The 23,245-nt window shown below is 38.2% G+C and overlaps 1 protein-coding gene and 2 long non-coding RNA genes across 4 annotated transcripts in view; 2 read left to right on the top strand and 1 right to left on the bottom strand.

Moving 5' to 3' along the window:
* LOC138404205 (uncharacterized) overlaps nucleotides 1-4,557 on the top strand; it is a 162,193-nt gene extending 157,636 nt beyond the window's left edge. Inside the window, exons 2-4 of one of the 2 annotated variants that reach the window (XR_011238226.1) lie at nucleotides 2,136-2,754; nucleotides 3,492-3,538; nucleotides 4,063-4,557. This is a non-coding gene — a long non-coding RNA (uncharacterized lncRNA). Of the gene's footprint in view, nucleotides 1-2,009; nucleotides 2,755-3,491; nucleotides 3,539-4,062 lie in introns of those variants that run through there. The other variant, XR_011238225.1, reaches the window with a different exon arrangement.
* A 907-nt stretch (nucleotides 4,558-5,464) lies between these two features.
* LOC138404216 (uncharacterized) lies at nucleotides 5,465-7,522 on the bottom strand. The gene is made up of 3 exons (XR_011238240.1): nucleotides 7,246-7,522; nucleotides 6,395-6,592; nucleotides 5,465-5,582 (listed from the first exon to the last, which is right to left on the bottom strand). It is a non-coding gene; the product is annotated as an uncharacterized lncRNA (long non-coding RNA).
* A 12,446-nt stretch (nucleotides 7,523-19,968) lies between these two features.
* Nucleotides 19,969-21,955, top strand: LOC138404114 (putative nuclease HARBI1). Its single transcript, XM_069507345.1, has 6 exons — nucleotides 19,969-20,211; nucleotides 20,350-20,540; nucleotides 20,856-20,991; nucleotides 21,073-21,214; nucleotides 21,314-21,586; nucleotides 21,942-21,955. The coding sequence occupies exons 1-6, from the start codon at nucleotides 19,969-19,971 to the stop codon at nucleotides 21,953-21,955; spliced, it is 999 nt and encodes a 332-aa protein (XP_069363446.1).
* The last annotated feature ends 1,290 nt before the right edge of the window (nucleotides 21,956-23,245 follow it).

Here is a 23,245-nt window from a genome sequence, read left to right on the forward strand (position 1 = left end):
ATGTGTTTAATAGATAGATGATGAATGTCATAAATAAAAGTTAAGTTTAATAGATGATATTCAGCCGTGCCAATCGTTTCACAACTTTCATAATGAAATGAACTTTCTAGGGCCCGTTCTTTAAAAGCCTCAAAGATGGGTGGCGCCGTTCATGCTAGATGCCTTTCCATGGGAATAGGATATAAGGATTTTAATAATAAATCTAGTCTAGTCTAGTCAGTCTATTAAAACCAGGTGAGGATATAAAAACAAGAGACACTTTCCTTAGATCTCTCCTGATTCTGTAGTTTTTGGTTTCTAAATAAGCTAAATAATTAATCACTATTTCTCTAGCTCAAAACTCTGATTTAACAAAAAATCTACGACTTTTCTCTCTTTTCTTTTTCTTGACTTTTAAGAAACTGACTCTGGAAAGTTTCCCATTAACATAAATTAAACTAGACATAAAATAATTTAATTTAGAATACTAAACTAATTCACATTAAAAACTGTCTTAAAAGTCTTAAATTCTCATATTACAAACTTACATATTAATAAACTATGTTATAAATGGCTACAAGTCAACAGCTTAATTATTTTTCATGCAAATAGATTCGAAAATATCCATTTTGGCCAAAACACTAAAAAATTTTAAAAATAATATAGTAATGAATCTAGATATGCCAATCTGCTTAGTTTACATATCTAGATTCATTGAGACATCAAATATAATTATTCAATATTTGATGTCCCAATGATTTCCTAAACGACGAACATAAAAATAAATAATAATATCGGTCTCCCTACTAAGGTCTAAGGACCAAATTGCGACACCCAAACTGGGTATCCATAATACTTTGTACATACTTAATATGATGGAAATGCAATAAATGAAAATTGAAATTGAAATCTAGATTACAACTAAGCAGATTTACATATCTAGATTCATTTTTTTCAGCCGGCAGGCCCGGATTGGCCGCCCCGTGGCGGACAACCGGACCTCACCGGCCGGCGTCGGCGGTGTGTTCATCAGTTTCTTCAGCCGGCAGGCCTGGATTGGCGGACAACCGGACCTCACCGGCCGGCGTCGGCGGTGTGTTCATCATTTTATTCAGCCGGCAGGCCCGGATTGGCCGCCCCGTGGCGGACAACCGGACCTCACCGGCCGGCGTCGGCGGTGTGTTCATTTTCTTCAGCCGGCAGGTCCGAATTGGCCGCCCCGTGGCGGACAACCGGACCTCACCGGCCGGCGTCGGCGGTGTGTTCATCATATTATTATATAGGAAGTTCGTTCATCTACCCATATAATGCCTACAGATCGCTCTATGCTGTGCCACATCAGGTTTCATCTTTTCAAAATGTTCAGCTCGTTTTAGTGGCTCCAGCTCGTGACGACGTGGAAGCATTCCTAGATTCTGCTTCATTAGAATTTCGACTGCTCGAGGCTTCTTAAGAGAAAGCTTATTTCTTCTGGTAAATCCCACAAACCAGTCGTCTCCAGGTTTTTTTTTTTAAAGTAGTGGTGATGTTGTTCCGCGTCAAATATTGGCCTACTAGTCCAATCACTTCTCTTTTAGTCAAACCAAACCCACACTGCTCCATAGTATGTAGAACTCCAGCAATTTTTTTTTTTTCAATAGATTCCGTGAATGTCGTTGGTCTACCACGATGCTCATATTTCGCACAACGTTGGCCCTTTACTCGGGCTAGTATCGTTGATCGAGGCACGCCAAATATTGCAGCAGCCTTGTGGTGAATTCCAAAAATTAAATTATAGGAAAAACGGAATTAAACCATATTTGAAGCGGGACGAAATATTTTCGATATATAATTTAAAAGTGGACTGCAATAAGCGTTTTATATTAATTTTCCCCCGAAAATAAGTAGCATTCAATGAACAAGGAGATAGCCAGGAAAATGAGATTTTTGAAAAATATAGGCTCACGGCTTGCTGCTTGATGACGTCGTGATTTTCTCCAATGTCACTAATTCCACATTTTCGCACATAATACTTTTGTTATTTCTTTATTCCTTGCCTGGCCAGCAGGGCTATGCTGTATCTTTGAAAGTTTTCGTTAGACTTTGAGTCCAGTTGGAAATCCATGAAATTTAGGTCACGTGATTTTGTATTCCGTATCGCATGCGTGGATAACTAGTTACGAATATCTAACATTTGGCAGTTGGCCAACATTAACATACTAGCGTATTTTATCGACTTTATATGGCTAAATTAAATATCTCTGCCTGACAGGAAGCGTAGTAGAAATGTAAGACTTTTTAATTTGTATGACTTACACTAGTTTTCAATTATTATCTATGGACATTTGACATTGACATTACGAGTTACGACCTAATGTTTGTTTTGATAAACAGACTTATTTTAATTTTTAGCTGATGTTTTCTTAATTTGATCTACGGTTTTGTTTTGAAAAGTAAGTGAAAAACATATTAATGTAGAATAACTATGACTATACTGTAGAATACCGGTATTCGTGAGTGATTTTGTTGTGTACAGTAGCATAATACCTAGTTAATATTAGTTCTTCAGCATAGAACTTGAATGTGAGTCATGAATTGCCCTTTTTAACTGACTTCTTGCCTTTATAGATGGCTACATACAACTAGAAGGGTGTCGGTCCGACAGTTCGAACTCTTAGTAGAGTTCGCAGACCCAACGCGACTTGTCCATACGCGCTTGAGGGCCAACCGTTGCCCTCCAGCTAATCGCTGTTGCAGGTGTGTCCAAAGACCAAAACTGCTGAACATTGGCAAAGAGTGAGTTATTTTTACCTATTAGTATTTAAAAAACATGCTAGTCATTTCATAGGTAGGTACATTATAATACTGAATGTCATACATCGCATGCTGCAGTTTATGTTATGTCACCTTACCTATAACATAAGATCCAAAAATTAACCACAAGTAACCTGTCTATTGTGAAATATAAATTTTTTGAATATCAATATCACTGTACGGGTGGTGTGTGATTTTGATGCACACATGCAGATAAGCATAAGCTACTTAATTAATCTTTAATATATAAATATATAAAAGGAAAAGGTGACTGACTGACTGACTGACTGACTGACTGATCTATCAACGCACAGCTCAAACTACTGGACGGATCGGGCTGAAATTTGGCATGCAGATAGCTATGACGACGTAGGCATCCGCTAAGAAAGGATTTTTGAAAATTCAACTCCTAAGGGGGTGAAATAGGGTTTTGAAATTTTGTAGTCCACGCGGACGAAGTCGCGAGCATAAGCTAGTATAAATATATGAAAAAAAAAGCTGACTGACTGATCTATCAATGCTCAGCTTAAACTACTGGACGGATTGGGCTGAAATTTGGCATGCAGATGGCTAGTGTGATGTAGACATCCGCTAAGATGTTGGAAAATTCAATCCCTACGGGGGTGAACTAGGAGTTTATAATTTGTGTAGTCCACGCGGACGAAGTCGCAGGCACAAGCTAGTTAATTATAAAAACTAACTAGTTTTATTAATTTCAGGATGTACTTAATGCTCGAGACCAACAACAAGAAGTTTCAAAGACAAAGTAAGTATTTAATTTATCATCATACATCCCTTCATATAGATAGCACCTTCATTACTTCTGAGTAAGATTCTCAGTGTGAGATGACCTTGGCCAAGTGTTGATTGGTAGAATTCACACACCACAAGGAACATTATGGAGACATGGCTTACAGGTTTAGTTTCCTTTAGTTAGTGAAAAAATACAACTTTTACTTTTAATAAGTTTATAATATTAAGATTATTGTAAATTTTTTTTACTTTATTAAATCCTTACTTAATATAAACATGAAAACGCCTGTCAGTCTGTCTGCTAGCTGTTCACTGCCCACCCATTTAACTGATTTTAACGAAATTTTGTACAGAGGTAGTTTGGGGCTACTTTTGGCCTCGGAAAATAAGAGTTCCAACAGGATTTTAAAAGTCTAACTCCAAGTGGACAAAGTAGCAGGCTTCATCTAGTTGTCATATTATACTTACATTATAATTTTTTTTACTTTTGCGATTGCAAAATCTCATGTTACGTAAAGTTCACCATTTTCATTTCAGTTCAGCAGGATGTGAACCATGCCCAACTGAGCATACCAGTTGGAGACATGGCGGCTAGCTATCGAGGAGCGGCATGCGGCGGCTCTCAATAGAATTGCTAACTGCAAGCAAACTGCAGCTCTAGTCTAGAGCAGCAAACTGAAGCTGAACGAGTGGCTGATGGGGTACCTATCCCAAATCAAAGACAATGCGTGTAGACTTTAGATTTGGAATTCAATCGGCATTTGTTTAGAAATCAAACCTGGGACTTCAGTTAAAGCAATCAGCATTTGCTTAAGAATCGAACCTGGGGCTTAAGGTCACAATTTACTCCTTGTTTAACTGGTACGGGTGGTGCCTTCTATATAAGGTTATATATTACATTATCCTATTACATACTTATGACTTATTAAATACTGTTACCTATGTTAAAATTTATAACTATAAATTATCAAAGTTAGAATATTAATTATTGTTATGATTGTTACTAGATTTTTTTTAATAATAAATTTTAATTGTTTATTTCTTGCTTTTTGAATAAAAAAACACTCCTTAATAATAGGGTTGTATTCAAGAAATGACAAATTTGTTTTTGTACAATAAAAATTTTATTTTTAGGGTTCAGTACTCAAAAGATAAAAACGGAGCTCTATTGATGTCATTCTGCTGTCTGTACGTCCGTTTGTCCGTCCGCATATTACAAACCTGAAATTTTGGTATTTGGTTTTGAACATTAACTAAATCGAATATTGAATTTGAAATTCAATTAAATTATTTACCAGGGGTTTACACATATGAAAAAGCGGCATGGAATTTTTCCATACCCTAGCATGTGTGGTATCATTGTCTAGAACTCACTGAGTAGACTACAAATATATTATAAAAATCCTGTAGGAACTCTGATTTTCCAGGGTATAAAGTAGCCTATGTCCTTCCCAGGGATGTAAGCTATCTCTGTACCAAATTACGTTAAAATCGATTGAGCAGATGGGCCGTGAAAAGCTAGCAAACAGATAGACAGACAGACACATTCGCATTAATAATATTATGGATTAATTTTTTATCTTAAAAAATAAAGATGTGCAGCACCATCAAAGTTATCAGTTTAAGAATGAGATCTATAGAGCGCACGTTGACTTTGCTCAGACTTAAGACACTGTTAAAACGAGGCAGCGCTATATCGCTAGCATATATCTGTCTAACTTGAGTCAACATAGTCAAAGTACGCACTATAGATTTGAGCCTTAGACCATTTTTGTGGCAGCGTCTATCTCAAAAACCAAACAAAAGTTAGGAATGTGAAATTTCGGTATATTATATACTGAATTTAAACAGCAAAGATAGTAGACATCAAATACAGTTAAGAATTATTAATTTCTACTAGGCCTTCTATGGCAGAGTCTACTATGCTGGTTACTCTGCTTCTTCAAAAGATCTCCTTGATTCCGATTTGATCACATAGAGACACTGAGAGTTAAAGCATTACCACTTTTACTTCACCATATTTTGCTGAACTATGTTGGTTACTCTGATCTTCATCCCTGAAATAATCAATATATTATATACCTGAAAAAAGCTTCCATGCTAATATATAATGTCAATTTCTGTATAATTACATAGGGTGTGCCATAGTATAATGGATATTTTTATCAATAATAATAAACTTATACATATAAAAAGACTAAGTCCTAGGACACACTAAACCACTGTGTTAGGTTCCTTTTATGATGTAGGTACACAGATTTTTGGAAACTCCACCCCTCGCTGATTTTTAAAATTCTACTCGCGCGAAGCCGGGGCGGGTCAGCTAGTAGCTGCTATAGTAGGTACATACTGGAAGTATGTGATAGCTTAGTGGTTAAGACGTCTGCCTCCTACTCAGGAGGTCGGGGATTCGATTCTGGGCACACACCTAAACCTTTCAGAGTTATGTGCTTTTTAAGCAATTAAATATCACTTGCTTTGACGGTGAAAGAAAACATCGTGAGGAAACCTGCATGCCTGAGAGTTCTCCATATCCGCACATGGCCAGCGTGGTAGACTATGGGCAAACCCTTCTCACTCTGAGAGGAGACCCGTGCTCTGTAGTGAGCCGGCGATGGGTTGATCATGACGATGATGATGATGATGTAATAGAATAATGTGCCACGAGCTAAGGAGACCTGTGACATACGTACAAACAAACTGACAGACAGACCGATAGCAGAATGACATTAATAAAGCTCCATTCTTAACTGTAGCTTCCAGTAGCTTTAGCTGTGCGATGATGCAGCTAAGCAGTTAGTCAGTCAGCTTTTCTTTTTATATATAATTAGAAGATAATATGCTAATTAGTTTCATGTTATTAACTTACTTTTGCATAATTATTTTCCTTTCCCTTTGGGATGCAGGAAACTAAGTACTAAGTGAGTACTTCCCAAGCATTGAGGTTTGAGTGCATCGGTTACCTCAGACTTCGGCTAAAGGTGGGTTGGGACATTTTATTTAAAATAGATGCCCCCATTGGGCGCTGGTATGTTCCCGTTGCATAAACATGCAGAGCTGCCAGGATCTACAACAAATATTAGTAAATTTTCATGTTAAATTATTAATTTCAATATTTTCCTAACTCCTCAATATACTAAATTGCAGAATTTTATTTTTATTTGTTACTAGATGGTGGATTTAGGTTTTTAACTAATCCCGTGGGAACTGTTTGATGTTCCGAGATAAAGAGTAGCCTATGTTCTTCCCCGGGATGTGCAAGCTAACTCTGTAGGTACCAAATTTCATAAAAATCAATCATCTAATCAATATTAGTATGGAAGTATGGATTTTGTACCCCAGAAAGTTGTAACAATAAAGAGAAAAAGACAGTAAAAGTGGACAGGGAAGCGCTTATTTCTATTAGAGATTTTGACCAGTGACTCTTGGCAGTGTGAGAGGTTGTAAACAGAGTAGAATAGGTACAACAAAAAGTACCTATTCTAAGTAGGTAGGTAAAGGTAAGTAATTTTCTGTTTTGTTGGTTGTTAAGGATGTGATAGGTACTTAATTGAAGGCAAAAGCTAATCATTGTCTTACAAAAGATCATAAGTAAGTATATTAAATAAATACTTACCTACTAATTATTTAGTAGGTAAGTACCTACTTAGTACTTACCTATTTATTAAGCTATGACATGGTTTTGACTAGGACTAGAGTTAAGTAGTACATGAGACTTACTTTTAGTTCATTGCGAACAGCTGTCGAACGGCTTGGAGGTGAGGCTTGAGTTCTTCCAATAATTTCTCAGACAAAAGTTCACAATGAACTCTTCTCTGGCAGCTCCATTGTGTCATATCGCGCAGCCTGCGCCTGTGTATCTGTAGCGCGTTTTGTAATTTGTTGGCGCTGCTCCTCGTCTTGCCCCATCAAAACTTCACGACCCATATTTTAATTAGATACCTAGGTATTATCTACAACATTAACATAACCACAAAATATAAATAATAATTGAACTCACAACACTAAATTATCATATTTATTACCTATTTACTACTAATAGGTACCTAAGTATTACTTTTTTAATAGGTATTTACTAATAATTTTTATCAATTATTAACAAAAAACGGGCTGAATTGAGTCGATTTGAAATTAATAATCCTTCGAAATTAAAACATCTCTACATTCGTTGAGATTGCTAAAAAATTATTACCTCTATAAAACGGACGGATAATAGTGGAGAGTCGCAAAACACTGGTCCCGACTAGTTGTTAAAACGATCGTTGCCACCTAATAAAGTTTCCAATTACAAACTGTCATTTTTGCTTAGTGAATAGAGTTTTAAAAACTATCGATACGAAAACATACGTGAAAAAGCTGTTTCCGGTTTCTATTACATCCCATTAATGGCTATGATCGAGAGTCATTGTCTATGACGTCATCTTGGTTAAAAACTGACGTTAGCGAATAGAAAATTTGAGTTTGACATTTAATTATTAGAAATTTTCACGAAATTAGTGTGCCACTGAGATACAGCATAACCCTGCAGGTCTTTTCCTTGATGATTTCGATTATTTTTGGCGCACGATTATCTCGGTTTAACGGTTATTTTTCACAACCACGCGCAGTAATGGCGGTTAGGAGCTCACAGGAAGATTTTACACTCCAGCGCAGCCGCGATGGACAGCGACCTTTCTCGGCGATGAATTTTTAGCACTGAACTTGCTTGTTTGATGCGTATATACCAAAAGGAGTGATAAAGAAGGATAGATCGGTTAGATTAAGATAGGTAAGATTATACGGGATCATCATTTCATCAATACTAAATCTTTTTTCATTATCTTGTGCTAAACAATTGTCCTTAATTTTTTCTACTAGCGGCCTAACTTTATCTGTCGGAGTCTTGAATGTTGTTGTCAACGAAATGTAAATAACGACGGATTTGTTGATATTGTTTTACGGCCGTTTTCAATAAACTATCTATCCGCCATTTCAATTACTAAAGTTAGGGAAATCTATCTTTTCGTCCTTACTTTTTTTTCAATTACCTACTGACGGATATCATTTCCTACCGAATTTAGTTAACTATCATCGGGGAGGACGGGTAGCATACTAGAGATACGAACGCTCATACAAATCGTGCTTACTTGCGTTTCAATACGAGTTTCGAGTTATTCTCCGGTAGACGGAGCTATCTATAGTAACGCCATTTGTTTATCTGTCAAAATTGGCCGGTAGTCACTCCTATCTAACAACTTTGCCTTTTGAAAATAGATTTTTTACATTTATAATGGATTATTATTCTAGCAGTGACGACAGCGATATATAATTATTTCAAATAATAATAGATATTGATGATGAGGATAGTGATAGCGATGGCGATAGCGTACCCGTACAGAAAGTGTACAAAGAACGTGTGAATTACATGAATAAATTAAATGATTATGAATTCACATATAGATTTAGACTAAGCAAAGTGGCTGAGAATGAATTAAATAATTTGCTACAGCCATATTTAAGTGTAACATCTAAAAAGTAATAAATTTTAACATGCCTACTTAATTAATTTACTCTTGCAGGTGTATTATGTGGATAACACTGAATAATGTAGTAAAGAACACACACACACACACAGAATAAGTAAAGATATTATTATATTTTTAGGTGGTCTATGGTTTACTGTCAACAATTTACTTTTAAATGCAAAGAAAACCAAGTGTGTTATATTTTCTCTGCCCAATACAAAGACGACCAAGGACATTAACTTAATGATAAATAATGATATGTTAAAAGTGGAGGAGACCACCGTGTTCCTGGGGATCACGTTAGATGCAAAGCTTCAATGGAACGCCCATATATCAACACTTGCTGGTAAACTCAGCTCTGCTGCTTATGCTGTTAGCAGGATTCGACAGGTAACTGACGTGGAAACTGCAAAAATTGTGTATTTTGCCTATTTCCACAGTATTATGTCTTACGGAGTCTTGCTATGGGGTAAAGCGGCAGATATTGGGAAAATATTCGTATTACAAAAAAGGGCAATACGTGCAATTTATAATTTAAAACCGCGCGATTCCCTACGAGAGATATTTAAGGAAATAGGTATTCTTACAGTAGCTTCCCAATATATTTACAATAATATAATTTTTGTACGACAAAACATTCACAGTTACAAAAAAAACAGTGATCTCCATGATAGGCAAACTAGAAACAAAAATAAGCTAGCTACTCCTGCGCTCCGCCTCTGGAAGGTGGGAAAGTCATTTGTGAGAATGAGTGTAATATTTTATAATAAAATGCCACAAGCAATTTTAGACTTGCCTTTACACAAGTTTAAAAAATGTGTTAAAAGTATGCTCCTAAAAAAAGCATATTATACAGTCGCAGACTATGTAAACGATAAAAAAGCTTGGATTTGACTCGCTCCAGCAATGCACGGGGCTGCAATGGCTTGTATAGTACGGTATAATAACATTGTAAATTGAAAAATTAAAAAGAGCAACCGCCGAGTTTCTTGCTGGTTCTTCTCGGTGGGAACGGCGTTCCGAACCAGTGGTAAATTAAAACTACCTGACTATTCATAAACACTTGTAAAAAGTTTACATGAATAAAAAAACATTCTATTCTATTCTATTCTATTCTATGTACTTGCATAATAATCGTAGATTATATTAACATATTATTTGCGTTTATTCATTTCGGAACAAAATTAATTTGTTATAATGATTTCTAAACGAAACTTTATCAGCAATTTGTTTTGAGTGGTGTCGGAATCTAAGATCAATATAAGCTTTAATAATCGATTTAATTAGCAACATCCGGTGATTGATGTTATGCTCCATGTTTCATTTATTAACAGTAAAGAGTACTAACCAACTACCAACTACCTACCTATCTATTCTATTTACCTAATCTCTAATGTCTATAAAACATACAGAAAAAATTTAATTGCTCCATGTTAAGCGGCAAATAGAAAACCTTTTCGATGTCATAATACTCCGTCAAAAATTTTAAAATATATAAATAATAATTTTCCGGTTTCCTCTGGTTTATGAGGTGAAGTTGTATCAAATTTTCTGTTTTCTTTATTATATCCACAACTCTATCAGATGCATATTGAAGCCCACCTCGAGACTTCTGAAAGATCTAGCTGTCGGGGTTTTCTTCCCCAATTAAAAGGGATAAACATATGTCACATTTTATTTCCCGTGACAACTTCCGCGTTACAAAGCCTGCAATATATTCCAACACACTATTTGTGTATTCATCTAAGTTGGTTGATTCTAAATATTCGACATATGACCCATAAAGATCACTCTCATCTTCAGATATTTCGACAAAATCGTTTCTTTGTGTTAGCTGGTTGATTGGGTGGTTGGCTGGTTGGCTTTGTGTTAACTGGGTTCTTGCTTGAACAAGTCAGTATATTAATCTGCTCAAGAGGAACACAGTTACCAACGCCACCCTCTCGAATTTCTGCTCTTATGAGCAGTTTCTTGAATGCCGCTCGAAACTGGACTGCATTGGTTTATTATTAAAGCCTCCCCTTGCTCTAATAGACGAAAAAAATTGTTCCAGATGGTCTTGACTACATTTGTAAAGTGGGATATATTTTAAAACTTGTGTATCTTCAACCAAGTGCTCGTAAAGTGCCAATGCACTTTTCATGTCAATGATTAAACCCACAAATCCAGTTTTTAACTTTAGCTGCCATGGGGGTCACCGGTGACCGGCATCTGATTATTCCAATCGGGCCATGGGGGGCACCGGTGACCGGCAAGCAATGCTTGTTTTCAAACTTCAATTGCGTATTTTGTGTATGATCCGCGCGGCCCCTGTGAACATAACTTAGGGCCTATTCAGTGCGACGCGGATGACCTACGCGGACGTCCGCGACGGACGGTAAAATGTATGAAACCTTAACAGCGCGTTCAGAGCGACGCGGAGCTGTCCGCGTCGCGGAGAGCTATCCGCGCGCGGTCGTAATCGCTCCGCGCCGCTCCTCCGCGCCGCGGATGTCCGCGGGCGGACGGTGCTTGGTTCTAATGTATTTGTTCAGTGCTCGGCGGACAGTCGCGCGGAGCGGACGTAAGGTACTGTCGATGTCATGGCGGCTGTGTCAAATGTGCAAACCGAGAGGGTCATACAAGAAGTACGACTTCGACCATGCCTTTGGAATCTCCGCGATAGTTTATATAAAAATAAAGACGCGAAATTAAAGGCATGGATAGATGTTTGCGAAGCTGTTTGTCCGAATTTCGGAGATAGTTCAGGTGAAGAAAAAAAACAAATCGGTAAGTAATGTTTATTGAAACATCTGTGTTATCTAATAAATATAACTATTTTGCCAAGGTACAGATCCTTCATTTGAGACAAAGTAATTTGCAAAATTATCTCTTATTGTATTGCCCGATCGTGTACTGTCATTAATGCGAGCATTGTAATCTGTAAATCCAGCTACAATCATAGCGTCTTCTTCCGTATAACCATCGCGTACTCTAATGAAATTGTGTAAAATGCAGCACGCTTAGATTAAAATTTGTGCAAATGATGTTGATACATTGATAGATCTTTGGAATATTGCAAATTTGTTTGTCAATATACCAAAACTCGATTCTATGTATCGGCGCGCACGACTTAACCTGTAATTAAATATTATTTTTTTGTGAGTCAAATTTGTACGCGCGTATGGACGAAGTATAGTATTGGAAATGCCAAAAGCTGCGTCTGCTACAATGACATGTGGCTGTGGGTTGATAGATGTGCCTGGTAATAATTTTGGAGGTGGCAAATTTAGATCATCTCGTTCAAGTCTATGAAATAACGAACTTTTCTTGAACACATTAGCGTCTGCTTCGCTGCCACAAGCCCCTACATTTACATAGGTAAAACAGTAATTGGCATCACACATTGCAAGTAAAATAATAGAATAAAATTGCTTATGGTTGAAAAATACGGACCCACTTTCTTTTGGGCACGTGATTCTGGTATGCTTTCCGTCAAGGGCACCTACGCAATTGGGAAAATTGGCGTCCCTTTCAAAGCCAAGTGCTATTTTATTCCAAAAATTTGGATCAGGTTCAGGCAGACATTCGTTTTTCAAAATTTCCCATATTAATGAGCATACTTCTTCAATAATGTATTTAATTGTGGATAGCCCCAATCGATAACTTAAATGCAAATCAGACATTCTTGACCCAGTAGTCAGGTACCTGCAACAAAAAAAAGTGTGTATTAAATAAGTAAAGTTAGTAGCATGTGTTGTTTTATTATTTATATTATTTAATTTACAGAAAAAGCTGTTCAGTTAAGATGGAAGACAGCCCGTGATGCATACATGAAGTGTAGAGCAAATCTTAAGACATCAAAGTCCGGTTCTGCAGGGGGTGTCAAAAAGAAGTATATTTTTTTCGATATAATGACGTTTTTGGAAGACACAAAGGACTTTGAACCCACACATGAAAGTATGGCTTCAACATCGTCGCAGAGCTCCCAAAATGTTGCTTCAACGTCATCGCAAAGCTCGCAAAGTATTTTACCTATTACCACGACCCCGGACTTGCCATCAACAGAAGAAACATTTCAGACACCTGTGCTGTCTTCTCCAAAACCGTGGCAGAGAAAAAGAAAGAGATGTATGACAGACTTTGAGTTACAATTATTGAAAATAATAGAAAAAAAGAATGACACTTCCACCACAAACTCTGCGTCGTCTACGGCTCTTACAGACGATGACTTCAGTTTTTTTAATTCCCTAGCACCTATTATAAACGATTTCGATAATTATAAAAAATTGTTATTTCGAACTAAAATACTGGAGCTAGCTATGGAAATTAGAGGTCCAGCTATGAACTCGCCCAGCACATCTGCATCAACCGCTACCAACGATTTACCTCACTTATCAGGGAGTGATGTGGACGAGTCTTTAGAAAGCTGGCAACACGGTCATTACACTGCATTGTAATTAATTACATAATTACATTTTAAATTGATTATAAAATTTTAATTAATTTTTTTTTTCATTTATTTAACCTTTAAATTTAAGTACCTACTTACCTAATTGTTACAGCCAATCTCTCCCGCGAACATATGGGTTTCTTGTATATATCGCAACGCATTAAAGATGGCTCTAGTTTCGCATGCAACTCTTCAAATGTCCTAATGGACATCTTGAAATATTTGAAGAATTTCATTTCGTCATCCCGCAAGTCCGAAAACAAGGATACAAATTCTCCTTTAAGAAGTCTTTTTTCAACCAGTGGATGCACATTAAATCTTCTACCATGGCGTCTTCTTCTTCTTTTGTTTAATAAATAGGCCGCAATCACCAAACTCAAAGTTTTATCCATGACACTGTACCACTCTCGATCACGATCCGCATCGCACTGAACGACGAATTCATCCGCGACGGACGCAAAACCTCATCCGCGTGCGGACGGTCCGCGTCGCACTGAATAGGGCCTTAATGCATGGTATGATATTCTTCTTAAAAAACTCAGTGCTATTGGTCTTTCTCCTCAGCTCCTACATGTATTATCAGACTACCTCCGTGACCGTCAGCAATTCGTTCGATATGGCATATATGAGTCTAAACCATATCATACGCGATCCGGTGTAAGCCAGGGCTCTATCTTAGGACCACTATTCTTCCTAATCATGATAAACGATCTTCCAGAATCTATAAAATATGCAAAATGCTTGCTATATGCAGATGACCTAAAACTTATATTCGAAATTACTTCTATCGAAGATTGTCTCAAGTTGCAATGCGATCTTACAGCTGTATATCACTGGAGTAAAGCGAACAAAATGGAGTTCAATCGTGACAAATGTTCAGTTATGACCTTTGGTAAAGTTCGGTACCCTTTGATACATGAATATAAAATGGATGGAATCCCTATTCCCAGAGTACAGAACATGAAAGACCTAGGTGTAATTTTTGATAAAAAATTGACCTTCCATGACCATATTAACACCGTAGCAGCTGACTCATTTCGAAGATTAGGATTTGTACTACGCAAGTCTCGGGAGTTCCATAGTCCTTTGGTAATACGATTACTATATTACGCCTTAGTCCGAAGCAAGCTCGAAACAAGCACCTGTGTCTGGCATCCGTACGAGGCAAAGTACGGGCTTATATTAGAAAAAGTACAAAAGGCCTTCCTAAGATACCTCTATAAACGTTGCTATGGATATTATCCTTTCCTCTACCCAACCAAATTTCTGTTAGGTTGCTTAGGTTTCAACTCCCTGGAGGTCAGACGCATTTGCGACCAACTCAAAATTATGTGTCAAATTTTGCGAGGAGATGTTAATGCTCCAGAACTTCATAACCAACTGTGTCGCATACGTGTCCCTGAATCCAACAGTAATCTTCGTCCACGAAAAAATAAACTTTTCGTGGTCCCACATCATCGCACTGTTGCTAGATCTATGTCACCTATACCCCGTTCATTAGCATCATTCAACGCGCTTTTGGACAATAATGCTCAATGGGACCCATTTCATGATGGGTCTATAATACTGGTTCGGGAGTTACTGAAGTACGCTGAGAGCATTGCATGAATATGTCATTCAATGTTCTCAGCGTACATATTCAAAATTCTTTGATCTTTTATCGTTTTGTATTTAATGTCTTTTTTCTTGTACCTTTATTTGTATTTAAATTTATTATTAATCATCTAGTTAGTGTAAGTGGCACTGCCGTTCTAATTGGATATTTAAAAAAAAAAAAAAAAAAAGGTTTGGTGATTTTTTGTCTAAGTAATTGAGATTAATCTAAAGGACCAAGAAATGAAATACTTTTTAATTGTTTTGAAATTTTACTTATAAATCATATTTGAAAATCAAAATATTAGGTCATTATGAATGAAATGTTTGTTTCTCACAATAATAAAACAAAAAAATCAAATAAAATTAAATAAAACAATGAAAAAAATTAAGAAACAGGTGAAATTAAAACTATATTATTTGTAGTTTTACACGTTTTAAGTATTATTATAAAATTACTTACTGATTTTTCATTAATAACTGTTTGTTTATCATGTTTATTTATAAATGGATAACAAATAAACTATTAATAAACTTAAATCTAAAAAAACAACATTAAATAATTATATATACACTCGGCGTCAAAAAAATCGCACCTTTCAAAAAATCTACTTCAAACAATTTTAAACCTTATTTGAATAATGAGGGTCATGTTGGGTATCATTTGAAAGGGGATGAAATGGAGAGCACAAAAAAATTCAATTAATTATTTTTCTTTTATTGGAACAGCACAAAAAAAGAAGTTTATGAAACAGTAAAAATCCTTAATTAAGCCTTAATTTAAAACAGATTAATTATACAAAAAAGAATACAAAAAATGATCTTAAAAATAATCTAAAATCTAGTGTTACCCCCCCTTGCCCTGATGACGGCTTCCATACGATCCCTCATGGATCTTATCAATTTTAAAATGTCTTCTTGAGGGATAGTGTTCCATTCCTCAATAACAGTATCTTTGAGTTCCTGGAGAGTCGTAGGAGCGGGATCACGAGACCGAACCTTGCGTTTTAAATGGTCCCATAGGTGCTCAATCGGGTTCAGGTCTGGACTTTTGCTGGCCAGTGCATGACAGAGATCCCAACCTCTTGAAGGTACTCGCGCACAATAATTGCAGTGTGAGCGCGAGCGTTGTCGTGCATCAACATGAACCCCTCGCCAACAAAACTGGCATAGGGGACCACATGTTCTTCCAGGATCTCTGTGATGTACCGGTGAGCAGTCAGTGACCCTTGCCCGCGAGCACCTCGAGCCCGGGAGACGCAAACAAGGTCGGTTTTGCCGTCGGCAGACATGCAGACATGCCGCCCCAGAACATACAAGAACCGCCTCCATATTCCACCGTCTCCTGGATGCAGGCTTGGGCGAATCGTTCACCCTGTCTTCTCTACACTCTTTAGCGTCTGTCGTTGCAGAAAAGGCACACTCTCGTCTCGTCTGAGAAGAGAACAGCTTTCCATTGTTCGAGGGTCCAATTGACGTGTTCGCGAGCGAATTGCAAGCGGGCTCGCCGATGCTCTGCGGTCAATTTGGGACCCGTAGCAGCTTTTCGCGCCGCTATTTTCTTCTCCCTCAGTCTTCGTCTAACCGTAGACACACTCACAGTTCTTCTGTTAGTTGTCTGGAGCTGCTGTCGCAACTCAACAGCATTTAAGAACCGATTTCTCAAAGACGTCACTACGATGAATCGGTCGTCTCTCTCCGAGGTGCAGCGACGTCTACCAGACCCATGTCTTCGGACGAAGCCACCGGTCTCCAGGAAACGCTGGTACACTCTTCGAACCGAAAAACGGCTCAAGTTGAGTTGCCGAGCGACATCACACTGCCGCATGCCTGATTGCAGTAGTGCAATCACTTGGGCGGCCTCATCAATAGTGGTATCCATCTTCAAAGGTATTTTTCTTGGGAATGAGCTTCTCGTGTGTCCACTTCAACGGTTAGATAGCGAATGACCCCGATTCTATCGGGTCGTCCACGCGGACCCTCGCGGGTCCCGGGGTAACTGATCGGGGCGATGGCCCCCTTCAGTGGTTGCAACGCCGCCTGCAACTACAGGCGGGTCACGGGGTGTGACCACTGGTCAGTGGAGTCAGTCCGGTGGGCGCGCTGCGGTTCGATCGAGCCCGCGCGTATCGCGGGCGATCGGCCACTGCAGCGCGACGTGGTATGTCCGTGGGCTTTTCCACCCGCCGCTCAGCGAGGTCGAGCCCGCCAGATGAAGCCCGGCGGGCGCCCGTCAGCCAGCGGCGAGGAAGCGATGGGTCAGTCAGGTAGCAAGGTCACGTGGCAGGCCTCTCATGTCCGGTGGGCGCCGGTGGTATGGCGCGATGCCCTGCAAGTGCTGGGCTCGCGCTCCATCCGCGCGCGCGAACATAGAGGAGCTCAGGCGGCGAATGTGGTCGTCGAGGCTCTCCATGCGCAGGTCCCTGGAGATGACCGCGTTCCGTACGTAGCGTGGAGCTCCGGCGATGGTGCGAAGCGCGAGCGACTGTTGCGCCCGCAGCGACTGGCGGTCCGTTTCGCTCGTTAGCGCGTACCAATGACCCCGATTGTACCTGTATTGACCATTTTATACCTACAAAAGGTAGCGCAACTAGCGGCTGTCTTAAGAAGCAAAATTGTAAGTGTTTTCTTCTTCTTTTTTTGTGCTCTTCCAGTAAAAGAAAAATAATCAATTGAATTGTTTTTGTGCTCTCCATTTCATCCCCTTTCAAATGATACCCAACATGACCCTCATTATTGATGTCAAATAAGGTTTAAAATTGTTTGAAGTAGATTTTTTGAAATGTGCTATTTTTTTGACGCCGAGTGTATATTAATTATATATTAATCAACAGCATTACCCCTTTGGATGGCCAAACTAATTCTTTGGCCAAGGTAGCTGCCAGCTCTCGGGTCCCCGGTTGACTCGATAACTCTTTTCGCAATTTCTTCAAAAAGAGCTCGAGCCCACGGCCCCAAGGTCTCCACACCAAAAGGCACGAATACGAAGCTCCCATCGAGGTTTTCATATTTGCGCCTCTTGGCCTGTTCGGCGCTGATGGCCGCTGCACCCGCCATAGAGGAGGTCGCCTGAATGTGGGATGCAGCTAAAGTGTCTACACAAGTTGCATCCCAAACAAGCGACCTGCCCATCTTCCACGGTACGAGCGTCATACCATCAGGTCTCTTGCCATCGCTACGTGCCAAACCAATAGGTTCTAGTACAGCTGGCACATGGGCGGTAGCAAGGGACCTCCGGATGATGTCGTTAAGGGTACTATGGCGGGAGAAGCGACCAGCGCTTCTCAAAAAGGAAAGCCCATGGTGGCCATCGATACTGATTTTTCCATTTTCAAATATAAAAAATATATTTGAAAATGCAAAAATCAGTATCGATGTTCCCGATTAAAACACACTAAGCAGTAATATGGCTGCGATGGGCAGTCGAAGCAATAAGTAGAAACTTTTTTAGTTTTATTTTTGGCGATTTTTTCTACCCATATTGGCAGTGTTTATTTTGTAGCATCCTTGACACCATCTTCGGGTTTTTCTTACTTGTCCCTCTTTGATCTTCAGCTCGTGTTTCAAACGCCTTGGTCTTGAGATACCTGCCACTGTTTCCTCAGAATCAGATTTTACGAGGTATTCAACGATTTGTTTTCTAAATTGGACTACGGGAATATTTTTTGTTGTTGTAGTCTTATAAAGTACCAAGGCATTCACAATAGCTGTATTCAGTAATAATTCAAATGCTAGCTTCCGGTACCATTTTACAGTTTTTCGCAAAGGCGTTGAGTACGCCGTCATCTGAGTGCCTAGTGGGAGATTTCCTACCTATTCGATCGCGTAAAAGTTAACAACGATTTGTATAGAATTGAAACAGCGCCATCTAGTGTCAAGTAGGGGAAACATAATAAGGGAGTGCAAGTTGTTTACGTCCTCGGGACCGACTATTGTTTTTTTTTTTTAATGGCGCGCGGCTGCACCAAGCGGGCGGAATTTACTTCGCCAATGTCGTGTGGAATTGAAGAGACACGATACGAATGGTTGGTGATAGCTGGGAAGAAGACTATCTATTAATTTGGATAATTTATAAGTAGCAGGTTTTTTCAAAGAATAATATATTATTGTATAGGGTTAGTTTCAGGCCTGGAACAACACAATTATTAGGTACACAAAATACACACTATATTACATAAATATTTACAGCTTAATATTATTATATTTGACATATTTACATAAGAATTTACAGTAAGGACTAAAAACAGACATTAACAAACACTCAACATTTACTGGACGGGGAAATTTTGGAGGAAGGACATAGAGGGGGTGAAGAAGTTTAGGACAAGAAAAGAATATATGGGAAATAGTACCTTCGTCTAAGCCACATTCACACAGGGAGTGATCTCTAACTCTGATCTTGTGCAGATGGACAGGTGTGCAGGAATGACCAAGGCGTAAGCGACATATCGTGGAGGTAACCCACCTGTCTGCGTATCTATGGGAGAAGAACCATGGGCGCCTTGGAATATCCGGTTGAACTGAGGCATAGAATTTACCTTTAACCGATTTTGATTCATTCCAGTATGTGTTCCAGGACTTGTCCAGATATGTTTTAGATAATGCACTCAGATCTTGGGAAATGGTTTTAAAATGTTCATGGGAACCCGTTTGTACAGCAGATTTAGCGCAAGAGTCAGCCGTTTCGTTGCCTGCAATGCCAGTGTTTACCGACTCGCATTCGAAAGTGACAACGTGAGCGCACGTGATTGGTCGATTCAAGCATTAAGTGAGTGTGAGTTTGAGATTTTGACAATTCGAGAAGTAAACCGAGTAATCACGACGCTAACGCGATCGAAAAGTTTGTCACTTAGAATTTTGCAGTGAAAGTGAAATTCATTTTCAATTTTAAGTTAAATTTGAACCAGAAAAATTATGGCAGGCCGGTATTTTTTCACCTGGAGGATGTTTGCGGCCGCTAAGGCTCAAGATGACCGCAACTATACCGCTAGCGAGGAAGCAATGGCTCGTGCATCTTTTAACCCATTGTTAGACCTAACGGAGAGGCAGTTTAAAGATAGGTATCGCCTCTCCAAGAAAGTTTTCAAGTTCTTATGCAACGAGCTAAGGAGACTGACAGATTTAAGGTCCTCCCAACGCGTTTCCTTGGAACATAAAGTATGTATCAATATTATTATACCTATTTAGGTTAATTTTGCCATATTACCCATACCTACTTATATCAAAATTATATGGAAAGTATTTACACGTAAGTAGGTAGGTAGCTAAGTACATTTCTTTCCTTTTTATTTGCAGGTCCTCACTGCTTTGTTTCATTTTGCAACTGGAACATATCAAAGGCCGTCTGGGGTTGCGAAACATATATCCCAGAAAATGTGCAGTGTGTACGTAGAAGAAGTTACCCAGGCGTTAACACATAAAAATATTATTGCAAAATATATTCGGTTTCCCGGTACTCCAGCTGCCAGACAGGCAGTTAGCCAACGGTAAGAATACCTAATATTTATGATCAACCTAAATCAAATTATATTATAGTAGGTAGGTAGGTACTAGATGATGCCCGCCACTTCATCCACGTAAGGTTTTTAAAAATCCCGTGGGAACTCTGATTTTTCGGGATAAAAAGTAATCTATGTCTGTCTCCAAGATGCAAACAGTCTGTATCAAGCAGATGATGCTCTCAACTTAGTCTACGTGGATTTAGCAGACAGTCAGACACACTTTCACATTTATAATAGGTATAAGTATAAGCATGAATTCAATTCAGTAAATTAATATAATTTTATTATTTTTCTACTTAGGTTCTACAGAAAGTATGGAATACTGGGAGTGGTGGGCTGTATAGATGGCAGTCATTTCAAAATAGTTGTTCCTCCAAAAGAAGAGGAACATTGGTATTATAGCCGCAAACACTATCATTCTTTAAACGTTCAGATGGTAATTATAATATTATGGAGATATTTGTTATATTATTATTCATAGATGAACAATTAAACAATTTAAATGTTTTGTTTTCAGGTATGTGATGATGAATACCGAATTTTAAGCGTTAATCCCAAGTTTGGAGGTGCAAATCACGATTCCTTCATATGGGAAAACAGTGATTTGAACACTTACATTCAATCTCTGCACCAGAATGGAGAAGTGGTCTGGCTATTAGGTATGGTATCCACAAGTAAACTTTAAAAGATTTCAGTACCTAGGTACATTTATATTATATCAGTAGCATTATCTAACATAGGTACATTTTTCATTCTAGGAGACTCTGGATATCCTCAACGCCCGTGGCTGATGACACCGATTTTAGATGCTACCCAGGGTTCACCAGAAGCCTACTATAATGAGAAGCATATGAGAGCCCGGGTAGTCATCGAAAACACATTTTCAAGACTTAAAAATCGGTGGCGTTATCTTCACAAGGACAGAACTCTCCATTACAGGCCACTAAAATGTTCACGCATTATTCTGGCGTGTTCTGTATTACATAATTTAATGATTAATTTTGGCATTGAGGACACAGAGGAAGATACGGGTAGGTGTTGTAATTTTAAGACAATAATCCATACTAAAATTATAAATGTGAAAGTGTGTCCGTCTGTCTGCTAACTTTTCACGGTCCAACAGTTTAACCGACGGATGAAATTTATTACTGAGTTAGCTTACATCCCGGGGTAGGACATAGGCTACTCTTTATCCCGAAAAATTAAAGTTTCCATGGAATTTTTAAATCCACGCGGATAAAAATCGGGAGGTCTTTGTACTTTACGACTTTAGATATACAAAATTCATATACAATTTCCGAAGATCTTATGGACAGTGTCCTTCAAGGCCTACCAAATTTTACAACCCTTTTTGACAAAATTGTAATTTTTTCAACATCCTTGCAGGAACACATACTTAATTTGCGAGATTCGTTCGAACGACTTAGAAACTTCAATTTAATAATCCAGTTAGATAAATCTGAATTTTTCAAACGCGAAACGCCATTCTGTCACATATATTCTCCAGATGGTATAAAACCAAACCCACATTATGTTTTACATATTTTAAATTACCCATTACCTAAAAATCGCCAGCAGATTAAGGAATTTTTAGGCATCCTTGGCTTTTACAGAAGATTCATACCCGACTTCGCAAGTGTAACCAAGCCTTTAACATCGTGCTTGAAGAAAGGAGCGAAATTAAATTTTGATTCAGAATTCGTCAATTGTTTCAGACAGTGTCAAATTCTTGTTAAAAATATGCCTATCCTAGCATATACAGATTTTGGAAAAGAATTAAATTTAACCACATACGCATCAGAAACCACTTTAAGTGCAACGCTTACGCAAGGCCCTCTTGGCGCCGATATGCCTATTGCCTACTCTTCCAGAACTTTGAATGATAGTGAAACTAAATATCCTACGAATAAAAAAGAACTTCTTGCAATAGTCTGGGCCACAAAATACTTTAGGCCGTATCTTTTTGGTAAAAAGTTTAATTTGATTTCTAATTTTCAAAATTTACCCAAGTTCAAAGAATTAGGTCCACGTATTACGCGATGGAATTTAAAGTTAAGTGAATACGATTATACAATTATTAATAAAAAGGTTTCAGAAACGAACGCGGATACCCCGTTAAATAAATCTAGGTCCGTTAATCATTTGGAAAAATCAAAATTACAGGCAAAGCCACAGGAAAAACCGAGTTTAAGTCAAATTAACACTAAGCATACGAAGGTACAGAATCCTATTTCCAAAATTCCTAACCAAACCTCGAATTCCCAAAACCATACTATACATTTATATACACGAAGGAAAATTCGCGGTCCCTTTACAAAATCACGTTTTAAAAGACAGGTAATAAAGTAAATTAATTAGATAGGTATGTGCAATTCTTTCCAGACATTAAATTACAAAGATATAGAATTTGTCTTTTCACACGATCAAGTTTCAGCCAACCGATAGGACTACTATATTCCTATGTTTTACCAAGAACTATAACACTATATCTTTAAAATAATTAGTTTTTGCAATTAGATAATTATTTCAACACATATATACATTCTTTACTATAGACCTTTTACATTTTAGCATTTATTATTTCTTCTAAATTATAGCAAAACTAGGTGTACCTACCACTAATCGGAAAAAGTTAAGAAAGCTCTTACTTGTGTCACATTGTGACTATAGAATAATGAGCAAATTTAGCA

This window comes from Maniola hyperantus, chromosome 26 (assembly GCF_902806685.2).
Source record: "Maniola hyperantus chromosome 26, iAphHyp1.2, whole genome shotgun sequence".
In the NCBI taxonomy this organism is placed as follows: Eukaryota; Metazoa; Arthropoda; class Insecta; order Lepidoptera; family Nymphalidae; genus Maniola; species Maniola hyperantus.